Source organism: Puma concolor, chromosome B4, assembly GCF_028749965.1.
Source record: "Puma concolor isolate L17-30 chromosome B4, mPumCon1.1.hap2, whole genome shotgun sequence".
In the NCBI taxonomy this organism is placed as follows: domain Eukaryota; kingdom Metazoa; phylum Chordata; class Mammalia; order Carnivora; family Felidae; genus Puma; species Puma concolor.
In genome coordinates this window covers 127,312,726-127,326,256 of record NC_141673.1, presented here as the reverse complement: position 1 = coordinate 127,326,256, position 13,531 = coordinate 127,312,726, and the positions used below count along the sequence as shown (strand labels likewise).

At 48.2% G+C, this 13,531-nt stretch overlaps 1 protein-coding gene across 1 annotated transcript; it reads left to right on the top strand.

Annotated features, from left to right (window-relative positions):
• Positions 1 to 2,002: 2,002 nt before the first annotated feature.
• Positions 2,003 to 9,435, top strand: VIM (vimentin). Its single transcript, XM_086714834.1, has 9 exons — positions 2,003 to 2,725; positions 3,385 to 3,445; positions 5,786 to 5,881; positions 5,979 to 6,140; positions 6,672 to 6,797; positions 7,026 to 7,246; positions 7,710 to 7,753; positions 8,129 to 8,214; positions 9,066 to 9,435. The coding sequence occupies exons 1-9, from the start codon at positions 2,163 to 2,165 to the stop codon at positions 9,105 to 9,107; spliced, it is 1,401 nt and encodes a 466-aa protein (XP_086570960.1). The 5' UTR covers positions 2,003 to 2,162; the 3' UTR covers positions 9,108 to 9,435.
• Positions 9,436 to 13,531: the final 4,096 nt, after the last annotated feature.

Below are 13,531 nucleotides of genomic sequence, written 5' to 3'. Positions count from 1 at the left end.
GCCACTTGCCAGAGCTCTCTGAAATGAGGTCAACAAAATATTACCTAGCAGAGGCTTGTACAGAGAAGCGGGGATAAACCCTTAATTTGGTCCCAAACTATTTTTCTTAAATGCCGGGTAACCTCCAGTACCACACCCACAGCCTTCACCCACCCTCCCACTCCCCCCAGAAAAAGGGGGAAGGATTTTACCATTTTTCTCCAAACTATCCACTATAGACTTTTACGGTGGTTTTGCAGTGAATCCATCTGGTACTCAATGTGTCCTCTAAACACACAACAACAACCACAACAAAATTCCATGATGTTTCAATTGCTGCTTAATTAACCACAGTAAGACTGTGGGGCCTTTCCTCCCTTCATCTCCCTTTGGGGGTAAGCACTGTATTCTGCATTTACTAATACCGCAACCATGGCCCTTTACCTAGAAAGATTTGGGCGGCGGAATTCGACACTCCCTGGTGCCCTGGACCAGAAGGTTTTTGCTCTGTTTGCTCTGTAGACAGTTTTATCTCCCTCACTGGAAGACCAATTGCACTAATTCTTGGAAAACAGGCCAAAAGGACCGGTGACATTTCCCAGACAAGTCCCCAGAATCCCGCAATGTGCCTCGCTGAACCAAAATGAACACATAAATCTATTTCCCCCAAACATTCTGTCATTTGAGTTATATAATTGCCTTTCATTAATCAGGTCGGAGCTTTAAAGCAACACCTAATTAATTCTATAATTGGCACAGATTATGCCTTTAATGACTTCCACTATAGCAGAAAAACCAATGATCTCTCAATTTGATTTTGAAACTACGGACGGACGCCGGGTTTCCTCTTTCACCCAGAACTTTCAGATCTTGTTAAAACTCGGGTGTGGTTTCACGGGGGGGGGGGGCACTGAGGGGAGCCCAGAGGGAAGGGTGGGAGGGAACTTTGCAAGAACACCCTTCCCCGAGGGCGTTCGTGATGCCAGAGACCGGTGTTTGGCAGCTCTCTGGGGTCTGCAAGAAGTTTCCTGCTAATGGGAAGTCTGCGCATCTGGAGCAAAATCGGGCTTGCGCTAGTTCTGAACAACTTAGGGGTGCTCTAGGATCCTCGCGGGCGAACCGCACACAAGAAAGAGGAGGCCCGACTAGAAGTTGGGTAAAACTTAGAACCAACAGGGAGTGCGCGGCCCGAGGAGACTTGAGTCAATCTCGTCTAACGGTTTCCCGAACCGCTAGGAGCCCTCAACCTCGGCGGGCAGCAGGGCTCCGGTGACTCACTGCCAGTGACTCAGCGACCCCACCCCTCTCGCCCCCCCCCCCCCCCCCCCCCCGCCCCTCGGGCTTTCCTCGGCCGCAGCCTCGAAGCTCGCGCCGTCCAAAGCCACACCGAGCCCGTTAGGTCCCTGAACCTACGGAACCCCCACGACAAGAGGCTGGAAAGATTCGTGGTCCAAAGCGGGAGGTGCACCAAGCCTGCTCGGGACCCCAGCTCCGTGTCCTAGGCTGTGCGCGCCCCCAACGCCCGCTCCAATCTCAGGCGTTCTTTGTTCCTTTCTCCGCGCCTCCCAAGCCTCGGGATCCCCCCCTCTTCCTGCCCCTTTGCCCGCGGGTCTCCCCACCCACCAGCCCCGAGCAGAACACTGGCCTGCAGCGGAGCGCCCCTCCCACCCGCCCGCCTCCTCCCAGGCCTCTTTGGCCCAGGGCCTGGGGACCCCTCCGGTCCGGTCCCGGCCAGGGTTCCCTACCACCGCGCGACCCCGCCTTTTTCAGCACCCACTGGGAGCAGAGCTCAGGCCAACATCAGGAAAGCCCCCGAAAGTCCCAGCCCACCCAAAAAGTAACGGGAAGGTGCCCAGTCCCGGGCTGCAGAGGGGCGGAGAGGAAGGCTCGAGGGCGCCCCCGCCCCAACCCCCGCCCACCCTTCCCGCATCTCGTCGGGTCCCCATTGGCTGGCGCTCTCCGCGGCTGGGATGGCAGTGGGAGGGGACCCTCTTTCCTAACCGGGTTATAAAAACTGCGCCCTCGGCCCGGTCCGATCCTCTGCCACTCTCGCTCCGGGATCCCCCGCGCCAGAGACGCAGCAGCGCTCCCACCGCCCACACCCACCGCGCCCTCGCTCGCCTGTCCTCCCCGAGCCAGTCCGCGCCGCCGCAGCCGCCCAGCCCACCGCCACCGTCTCAGCCATGTCCACCAGGTCTGTGTCCTCGTCCTCCTACCGCAGGATGTTCGGCGGCCCCGGCACCGGCAGCCGGCCGAGCTCCAGCCGGAGCTACGTGACCACGTCCACCCGCACCTACAGCCTGGGCAGCGCGTTGCGCCCCAGCACCAGCCGCAGCCTCTACGCCTCGTCCCCGGGCGGCCCGTACGCCACGCGCTCCTCGGCGGTGCGCCTGCGGAGCAGTGTGCCCGGTGTGCGTCTGCTGCAGGACTCGGTGGACTTCTCGCTGGCCGATGCCATCAACACCGAGTTCAAGAACACCCGCACCAACGAGAAGGTGGAGCTGCAGGAGCTGAACGACCGCTTCGCCAACTACATCGACAAGGTGCGCTTCCTGGAGCAGCAGAACAAGATCCTGCTGGCCGAGCTCGAGCAGCTCAAGGGCCAGGGCAAGTCGCGCCTGGGGGACCTCTACGAGGAGGAGATGCGGGAGCTGCGCCGGCAGGTGGACCAGCTCACCAACGACAAGGCCCGCGTCGAGGTGGAGCGCGACAACCTGGCCGAGGACATCATGCGGCTCCGGGAGAAGTAAGGCGGCGCCCACCTCGGGGCTGCGGGAGGGAGGGAGGGGGGTACGGGGCCCCCGCGAGAAGCCGCCACGCCCTTGGGGATGTGGCTGGGGCGGTGGCTGTCTGGGGGACAGCGGGTGAGCGGGGCGGTGGCTTCGGCGGCGCAGCCCCGCCCTGCACCCAGACCTTGCAGTTCGCATTTCCTCTCCCCTCCCCCCCCCCCTCATTGCCCAAGAACATCCCGCTTCAGGTTACAGATTTCTTAAAACTACCACTTTGTAGCTGAAGGCCCTTAAAAGCAACGAGCGCGATCTCCCCCAAACTTTGAGAAAGTTTCCTGGCCCCTTCTGGCGTGCGGCCATCATGGGGCGGGAGAAGGGAAGAGGGGAGGGGTGTGGAGGCAGCGAGACAAAGGGATTGCAGAGGTTCCTCGGAGGCGGGGTGGGGGCGTTCGCCGTGCAGGTTGGCGTGGCGGCCGTGATTGCTTTTGCACACTGCGGGCCGAGGTCCCGCCAAAACTTGCGGAGGGCGGCAGTCCTAAAAGCCGCAGTCGCCGGCTGCCCGCAGAGGTGGCGCAGCGGATCTCGTCTCGCGGCGCCGCGACGTGGTGGTTGGGTGTGGCCGCCCCACCCCTGGCGGGGTCCCAGTTCCCTTTTGGTTAATGCGCGACTGTTTCAGGTTGCAGGAGGAGATGCTTCAGAGAGAGGAAGCCGAGAGCACCCTGCAATCTTTCAGACAGGTTTGTAGATTCTGTTCCCACTTGCACAGCCACCGGACCCCGCCCCATCAACCCACGGGCAATTCTCAAAAGTTACTCAACCCAAGTCTAGAGAGCGCAAAACTTCACTTCTGTGCGCAAAGCCCCCTAGCGGCAGAAAGACCGCAGATCGGAAATTGTCCGAACAAAAACCCTTGAATGGGGTGAAGCCTTTCCTTAGGACATAAAGAAAGTCTTTGATTTTTTACTTTGTTTCGACGTTTTTTTTCAAAAAAAATTTTTTTTTCCGTTTTGTTTTTGAAACACATTGACATTCAGATTCTGAACAGTTACAGTTTGATGTAGATAAAGGTTTGCTAAAGTCAAGTTGGCTAACTTTTACAAGGCCACCAGAAAGCACAGTTATGCCCTGTACTTTAAAATGTAAATGTACAGGGGGACAAGAAACTTAGTTTCACTGGATGGAAGCCAGCAAGTGTCTTTTCTTCTCTGCAAGTTCCATGGCGGCTTTAAAGTTACATGGAACTATCCCCAGGCACAACTATTTTGTGATCTAATAAGGGTGAAAAGGAGCCATCTGTCCTCTGGGCTGAAAGGTATTAATGGTTTCTACGGGCTTCACTATGGAATGTAGATACAGACATTCTGGCAAGTGTGGTGGCTCAGGACAGAAATAATAGGAGTCTTTGTGTTCCCAGAGAAGCTTTGCAACAGGCTGCATTCTTATTGAATATGTAATGATGTAAGCACAGTCCTGGTCGGACACAAGTATTTGCTAACATCCGTTATCTAATCTCTGGCCCAGACTTGTGAAGTATATTCTTAAAGCTACAATCATAATTCACATTTTGAAAGGCCTTTCTTGATTTGGTTTCTTAAATTCTTTAGCACATCCTCCACAAGAACCTAAGGCTGAAGAACGGATTTTCAGTAAAGGACTTTTTGCTCCAAAGTTAGATAGACTTAAAGGATTTTTAGCTTGAAATTAGAATTCAAAAGCCGGAAGAGCTGCCAGCATAGTTTTCTTCCCCTGAACACTTACTGGCATGGCTATAAAAGCTCTCCGAGGAATAGTCTAGAATAACATTTTGAAGCAGAAATACACTTACCAGATTAAGTTAAACACTGCAGTGTGTGCTTCATTTTAATAACCGAGCATTTATGATCATCATATCTATAACGTTTTCTGCAGAGCAGTGAGTTAATATGAAACAATATTATTATGAAAGATCTCCTGTTTAGGGATTAGGTAAAATCCCTCATAGTCTCCTCAATGAAGTAGAATGTCCCCCGTTGAACTTTTTTATAGAGGTCAGTAAATTATCTTTTGCATCTCTTTTAGGGCTTAACAAGCAAAAATGAATTTTGCCCAAGCCTGTTTTTTTTTTCTTTTTTGTTATCACTCATTCCTCATTCACGTTTCCATGAAGGTGATAGAGGTGTCTTTGAAGACTGTAATGCTATAAACCATACACTGAGTACAGTTGCTTACAAAATAAGAGGTGTAAAGATTCTCGTGACGTTTCCTCGAGGGGACATAAAATCTTTGGGACGTAGCAGGTTACAAGTGGTGGAAACAGAAGAGAGCCAGAGCGGCAAGAATTTTTCACATAGTTTCATTACATGCATTTTGAGCAGTCATTCTGAAACAAACCTAGTAACAGAACTTACACCGTGCTCAGCAGAAGGGATGGACACACCCTGGTAGGATGTGCTACGAGAGGAAGCAGAGAAAATACAGTCCAGAATTTACATTTTGTTTCCTTACGTGCCTGAACTGAATCTTTGCCAGGGTACGTCTTGAGTTGGAGTATAAATCTAGCCTGTAACCTGAATGCCAGATGACTACACACTCGCTTTGAATTCTAAGGATAAGGTTCAGAAGTTTGAGTCGAGAAAAAATAGAGCTCATGGATACACTGACACTTTCAAAGCACAAATTTCTGTTCTGCGTACTCTCAGGTATAAATGAAGTGAGATCTGGCCAACCCTATGATCGTCACGTTATCTCGCGACATGATAAAAAAAGAAATCTTAAAACTGCTGTCACGTGGATTTTAATGACCGATGAAGTACGGTTTGCCCTGTGCAGTTTAACATTTATCTGCATCCAAATTGCTTATCGGCCACCTAGAACACAACACAGTGGGTCACAATTCAAATTAGTTAATGAAGCAAAGAAAGTAGAGTATGTTATAGTACTGGGTGACTTACGGACCTAATGCAAAAGTCATAAAGTCTGTCAACAATCTCTTCACAGTGAAGAGACTAAGCTCATGTGATTAATTTAAAATGAATCCATGAGACAGGCCTTGGGCTTCAGCAGCCCCCCAATGCCCGTCTCGTCTCTTTTCCAACCAGGATGTTGACAACGCTTCTTTGGCACGTCTTGACCTTGAGCGCAAAGTGGAATCCTTGCAGGAAGAGATTGCCTTTTTGAAGAAACTACATGATGAGGCAAGTGGAGCCCCTTTTTGTGGGCGAATGTGGGTGAACGTGGGTGAAGTTGTCCCCAGATGTGGCTCAACCGACCTCCTGTCTGTTCTTTCTTCAGGAAATCCAGGAGCTACAGGCTCAGATCCAGGACCAGCACGTCCAAATCGACGTGGATGTTTCCAAGCCTGACCTCACCGCTGCCCTGCGGGATGTGCGCCAGCAATATGAAAGCGTGGCTGCCAAGAACCTTCAGGAGGCCGAAGAATGGTACAAGTCCAAGGTAGGACGCTAGTCCATGTGGCTAGAACAAAAGAAGAGCGTTTGCTCTGAAAATGCTTGCACCCGTCTGTGATTCCTATACATACCCATTAGCTCCAGTCAGAAAGCTGGCTTGAACGTCTTCAAACTTCTTGAACTTCTTGTTCAAGTTTAATTTGTTGCTGCAGCCTCCCCATCACTCACGCCTTCTCTTTTCCACCCCTCCTTCTTAACCCTACATCAAAGTAACTCCCAACACCATGCCCTTGACCTCCACCCTTGAACGAGGGCAGTAGATCACGTCTCTACTTGAACATATCAGTGTCGGCATTCCATCACTCCCCCTCTGCTTTTCAGAACAGAAATGCAGACGTATTCTGAGAGACAAGGAGATTTGAAGTTAAAAATACAGAGCATGGTTTGGATTATGTGTCGTTTATTTGTTTGGTCACCATCTTTAAGATCTGCCGTTTTTCTGGGGAAGGTAGAATCTTAGAGGATTGGAAACCAAGTCGCTTGGGGGGGTCTACATTTTTTATTTGTTTTTTGACAGTTTGCTGACCTCTCTGAGGCTGCTAACCGGAACAATGATGCCCTGCGCCAGGCGAAGCAGGAATCAAATGAGTACCGGAGACAGGTCCAGTCCCTCACCTGCGAAGTGGACGCCCTCAAAGGGACCGTGAGTATCAGACCCCCGTAAAAGAGGGAACATAACCAGTCTGCACCATCCACATGGACCGAGCTAATGGCAATATCTGAACAAAACTTCAAATGAAGGAAAAGTGATTTTTTAATCCAAAGACCATGAGTTGTCAGGACGGGTTCAAAAAAGCACTTTGAGGTCTGAAGATTTGAGCTTACACGGGCCTTATTGTTCTAATACTTGAGCCTTTCTTCCCCCCTGTAGAACGAGTCTCTGGAACGCCAGATGCGTGAAATGGAAGAGAACTTTGCCGTCGAAGCTGCTAACTACCAAGACACTATTGGCCGCCTGCAGGATGAGATTCAGAACATGAAGGAGGAAATGGCTCGTCACCTTCGCGAATACCAAGACCTGCTGAATGTTAAGATGGCTCTTGACATTGAGATTGCCACCTACAGGAAGCTGCTGGAAGGCGAGGAGAGCAGGTATGGCACCAGGGCTTGTGTGCCTGAATTAATAGCCACTATGTATTAGGTATTCTGTCACTCATTTGACATTCCTCACCTCATTTCATCTTGGGAACATATCTTCAAGGTAGCTACTGACCACTTTTTATAGATACGGAATCTTCGGTCAGGAGGTTTAGTAACTTGCCCTAGAGTTAGTCAGGGGCAGAGCTGGGATTTGAACTCTTAACTTTCTGAGCGCCAATGCTTTTCCCACTCTGTGATGCCTCCAGTTCATGCCCCTGTGGAGAAGATACTTGGGGTAAAAGATTGTAAATGTACTAATGAGGCCACTCATAGGTAAATATGTTTGAAGCAAATCCCTCACGCCATGAACTACAGGAATACGTTGTCTCCTTTGATGAAAACAAGAAGTGAATGAATTCGTGCCTTATTGTTTGAGCTGTTTTCCAAAAATTTTACTGTTTTTATCTTTTTATAGGATTGCTCTGCCTCTTCCCAACTTTTCTTCCCTGAACCTGAGGGGTAAGCATGTGATTACCCTTTTTTGAAAAATTTTAGCAGCTTTGTAACCAGTCTGTTCATGATAAAGCACTCATTTGTTAAATGATACTTGGAAATGCCATACAAATTAAAATCCTGTAAAATATCCATCGTTTTTAGATCCAAGTACTGGCTTACAGTCTGTGCTTCCAGTTAAATTTAAACTACATTGACTTCTTCCTTTGGGGTGTAACTGAAATAGTCCATCTTGATGCTGGGCTTTCAAACGGGTATTAAGTCTCTAGAATTCTTTTGGGCACTTTGAGCAATTATGAACCACAGTCATAATTCTTTGGCCAGTTACTTATTTTTTTCAAATGTCCTTTTTCCTCATTTGGGGCTTTTTTCTTTATTCAGAAACCAATCTGGATTCACTTCCTCTGGTTGACACTCACTCAAAAAGAACACTTCTGATTAAGACGGTCGAAACCAGAGATGGACAGGTTGGTATCTTTCACTCAAAATCGGCATCATCTCAGGCTGGCATTGACAGCCTTGTGAATCACTAAGTCTGTATCTCATATACACCTGGTTAATTGTGGGGGGGGGGGGTTCCGTTTCACCCGTGACCCCTCAAAAGAGAATAGGCCTTTTCTCCTGGCATGACCCCCAGCCAACTAATTATTTGGTTCCTCAATGTGGAGGTGAGATCGCAATCTACCTATAGTCCAAAATAAAGGATTTCTTTCTATGGTCCTTAATTTAAAATGGGAGCACAGCCTCTTTCCATTACTTTCTAGACTCGCTTCATGAGCTCCTTCATTAGAACCTCAATCCCAGGAATGTTTTGATACTGGACATATGGCCTTCCCTACTGACTGCCTCCTCAATGCTCCTGTGTCGTTTGACGTAGTGCAGGGACATGCCCTACGATCACTTCGTTTCTTGTTCGTTCCCCATGCCAAGAAAGAAATGGCCGAAATCTATTGTAACCTTCGTGGAATCTTCCCTTGCCCATAAACTTCAAGTGTACGTTCTGTACAATTAGAATGCCTTCATTGCTTTTAAACTTTGCTGCATAGGATGATCACAGCATCCTTCAGAAACATAGTTCAGTTTTCTTTTCTTAAACCCTAACATTCCATCGGATACTTAATCTGCTTGTAGGTGAAGAGCGGCTTACGTACGCATCTGTCCCTTCTAGCTCGGACCCTTCTTGTGTATAATCAACATGACCTGCCTGTTGTCACAATAAATCCTATTTCGTAGGGATTTTTCTTTGTCGTGCTCAATGGGGTAACTGAATCTTTAGCATGTAGTACCATATTTGATTCAAATTTGAATTTTTTTGCAGGTTATCAATGAAACTTCTCAGCATCACGATGACCTTGAGTGAAGATTGCACAGACTCGGTGCAGCAATATATTACCAGCAAGAATAAAAAAAAAAAAAAAGAAATCCATATCTTAAAGAAACAGCTTTCAAGTGCCTTTCTGCAGTTTTTCAGGAGCGCAAGATAGATTTGGAATAGGAATAACCTTTAGTTCTTAAGAACCAACACTCTTAAAAGATTTAGAGAAAAGTTTACAAACATAATCTAGTTTACGAAGAAAACTTGTGCTAGGATACTTTTTAAAAAGTATTTTTGAATACCATTAAAACTGCTTTTTTCCAACAAGTGTCTGACCAACTTGTTTCTGCTTCAATAAATCTTTGGAAAACTCTTTGGCTGTGTTACTTATTTGATAATATCTCCACAGTTCTCCAAAGTTTACGAGGATATATGTGTTAGTCAAATACTTTTTATTCCTACTGGTTTGGTTCATTTGTCACAAAAATCTAGGCTAACTTGATAAATCCAACTTATCTATGCTTGAGTTGTATGTATAGTTCTTAACTGAGTCATTTACAGGTAGACTTCATTTCTTTTCAATTACATTATTTGAACTTAAATAGACGATCTATCATAAAATAACTTGTACGAAAATGACAGGTCTTTTCACAAGATGAGTTCAGCAGGGTCCATGTCCAGGTGTGATTTCATTCTAGCAAACAGACTTTCTAAACCCAAAGACTTAGGCTGAATGAAAACTTCTGGGGGAATGCAGCATATGGGAAGCTCGGACTCCCCCATGGGAGTTATAATGTATGGCAATGGCAGTGCATCGGGTGCATCTCTGTTATCAAGAGGCAGGAAGGGACAGGTCCATCAAGTTTCAGCGAATGACACTTGCATTTCTGTGTCTAACTATATATATATGATATCTATAAGTGTACTTTTTAAATGTTGGTTTATTTTTGAGAGAGCGTGAGTTGGGAAGGGGCAGGGAGAGGGAGATGCAGAATTCAAAGCGGGCTCCAGGGTCTGAGCTGTCAGCACAAGAGCCTGACACGAGGCTAGAACTCACAAACCGCGAGATCGTGACCTGGGCTGAAGTCGGATACTTGACCGACTGAGCCATCCAGGCACCTCTATCAATAGATATTTTTAAAGACTTTGGTGTTTGCAGACAGAAAATAAGGGAAAATCCCTACCTTCTAGCTGAGGGGTTTAATACTTGCGAATCCCAAGGTAAAGTGATGCTAACTAAGCGTAATGAGCTTGCAAAACCTGGAACAGTGAGAATAAATGGTACAGTCAGGAGAAGCTTCAGGACCCAGAGGATGGAGAGAGGGATAGAGTTGAGATAAAACAGGACACAGAGGGTTGGAGCACCTGGGTGGCTCACTCGGTTAGGCATCCAACTCTTGATTTCGGCTCAGGTCGTGATCTCATGTTTGTGGGATCAAGCCCCATGTGGGGCTCTGCACTGACAGCACGAAGCCCCCTTGGGATTCTCTCACTTCCTCCCTCTCTTCCCCTCCCCTGTCCACACTCTCTCTTTCTTAAAATAAATAAACTTAAATTGGGGGCGGGGAGGCACCTGGGTGGCTCCGTCAGTTGAGCGTCCGACTTCGGCTCAGGTCATGATCTCATGGTTTGTGAGTTCAAGCCCCACATCGGGCTCACTGCTGACAGCGCAGAGCCCGCTTTGGATCCTCTGTCTCCCTCTCTGCCCCTCCCCCACTTGCACTCTCTCAAAAATAAATAAAACATTACCAAAAAAATTTTTTTAATAGGGGACAGAGGGTATTGCCTGGAGGCAAAGGAGTCGTAATGGTTGGTAGTGTGTGTGTTCTGGGGGGAACTCCTTTGGGTAAAACCCTGTACTTCTCGACCTCCCGGATTTCCTCTATAATATGATCCCCTCTCCTCCAGGAATGATGTGGCGGGCGTTTGCTGTAACGTTCAGGCATTCGCCTCTACTTCTCTTGAGTTGCCAAGGGGAATAGTAGGTAGTGCATGCAAAGCCCGCCTCAGTGCCAGACATTGTGTGCTGAGTAACACTGGCTGCGATTGACACCGCTTTTGTTGTGGGGGCCGCGCACAAGTGAAGAAAGGATTGGCTGGGGAGATGACCCCCAGCTGGGGTGACTCTACATCCCAGTTTGCCCCATGGTCTTGTTGTTTAAACATTATTTATGAAGACTGCCCTATTCAGACTCCTAACTGTATTCATTCAGTAAATCTTTTTATTTATTTTTATTTTTTTTTTTAACGTTTATTTACTTTTGAGGCAGAGAGAGACAGAGCATGAACAGGGGAGGGTCAGAAAGAGAGGGAGACACAGAATCCAAAGCAGGCTCCAGGCCCTGAGCTGTCAGCACAGAGCCCGACACGGGGCTCGAACCCACGGACCGCGAGATCATGACCTGAGCCAAAGTCGGACGCTTAACCAACTGAGCCACCCAGGCGCCCCTCATTCAGTAAATCTTACAGAAAAGGGTGTTTACCCTGAGAATCCTTGAGCGTGCCTGCCCCTCCCCCAACCCCCATATATGCACAACTGGTGTGTCGAATGGTGCAATCAGCGTTAACACAGCAAACATCCAAGACTTCGGGCCCTGAGAGGCTTTTGCTATTGGACTCTTGGTTTTGTTTCCTGTCCGTTAGCCATTCCTACCACCATGCCCCCAGCCTCCTAACCCTATTTTTCATGCCTCCTCTGTCATTTCTCTTCCACCTCTGGCTCAGGAGGGTCATCCAGGGAAGACTTAAGCCCCATGTTGGTCTTCTTCAAACATGTGACCTTTTATTATTATTTAAAAAAAAAAGTCAAGCTATGGTTTTTGTCCCCGGGAGGAAAGGAACCAGGGTAACAGGGAGTTCTGCCCCTCTACGTTGAGACTCATGGGCTCCCCAGCCTTCAAAATCCCTTCCAGCTCTTTCTCACATCACCTCCCCAAAATGGCAAAGATGAGCTAGAGTCCCTTATCTGGGACTGTCAGAAATTAGCCTCTAATGAAAAGCCTCGTAGGGGCCCACCTCATAGGAATTCAAATCTATTTAAGCCTTTTTTATTTTTATCTTTAATTATACTTCTAGCATTTTCCTTATCTTCCACTTTGAAAAACTAATAAAAAGAAACTATGTTCTCACCACCTATGGTGAAACAAAGATTAATGCTCGGTTCTTTTATATTTAACATTAATCCGAGATTAACGGAGATAAAAAAAATGAGGGGGCAGGGTGAAGGAAACAGTGACATGAAGTGAGGGCTGGGAAATTTACCTGGGAGGGGGGGTGCTGGGAACCCCACAGAAATCAGGTGATAACTGAGTCCTGCTAAGTTGTCTCACAGTCGTGACGGATGGAAGAGACGGCGGAGAATGAGAAAAACGTTTGATTTCGTCACAAGGCGCCTAATGGAGGATACAGCTTCCGGGGATGAGCCTCTGACAAAGCACTGGGACCAGGAAACCTCACTGGGCTGTGGTGACACGTGAGTGTTGCCTGGTGATGGGGGAAGGGACGGCATGGAGAACACCGGCTTCCCCTCCTGTTTTCCCGAAGAAAGCGAGGAAAAAACCAAACACTATGCCTGCAAGAGGGCTTTCTCTGCAGGCTGCCAGGCTTCAGCTAAAAAGAAAGGGTCTGTTTTCAGCTGTGATGGCTGCCTTAACAAAATGCTACAGACTGGAGGGGGGTGGGCCTTAAACCACTGACATTCATCGTCTCCCAGTTCTGGAGGCTGGAGCTCCAGGATCAAGGTGTTGGCAAGGTTGATTTATTCCGAGGTGGCTCTCCTTAACTAACCTCTTCTTACAAGGAGACAAGTCACATTGGATTAGGGACCGCCCATATGACCACATGTTACCTTCATTACTTCTTTAAAGACCCCATCTCCAAATACAGTCACATGCTAAGGTACCACCATACTGGGGTTCGAACTTCAACATACGACTATGGAACTATGGGGGAGGGGAGCCTCCCGGGGAGGGGACACAATTCAGCCCATAACAGGGTCCCAGTTAAACATTTGGAGAACATTCTCCTCCTCTGTCTTCAAAATAAAGCCTGTGAGAGAGATTTTCAAAAGGCCCTAAGTTTCCGAAGTCACCGATGGCTAATACACTGATGACAGATTTGTGGCCGTCTGGGACTATTCAACTTCTTCACCTTTTCAAATCCCCTCTCTAGGAGGAGAGCAGTGTGAGGCAAATCCTTCGGAGACTTTCTACAAACAGCTATCGTGTAAGGCAAGCACTTCTTTAAGGGCACTGTAGGAAGTGAACAGGGAACTGTGGAAAGCCACAGCTGTGGAAGAGGCAACAGAACCATTTAGTAGGCTTTCCTCGGAAGATTTTCCACAGTCCCAGACCAGTATAAAGCTACATTCTCTTGGAAAGTTCAACTCTCCTGGGTGTATCAGGCACTGTGTTGGGCACTGGCTGTACAACCACAAAGTCAGCCTCTTTACCGAGTTCATACATAGCCTA

Bases quoted from the DNA above. Each gene is read 5' to 3' on its own strand.
- VIM (XM_086714834.1), top strand. From the start codon at position 2,163: ATGTCCACCAGGTCTGTGTCCTCGTCCTCCTACCGCAGGATGTTCGGC. The intron at 2,726-3,384 runs GTAAGGCGGCGC...CGACTGTTTCAG, and splicing joins ATCATGCGGCTCCGGGAGAA to GTTGCAGGAGGAGATGCTTC. The intron at 7,247-7,709 runs GTATGGCACCAG...ATCTTTTTATAG, and splicing joins CTGGAAGGCGAGGAGAGCAG to GATTGCTCTGCCTCTTCCCA.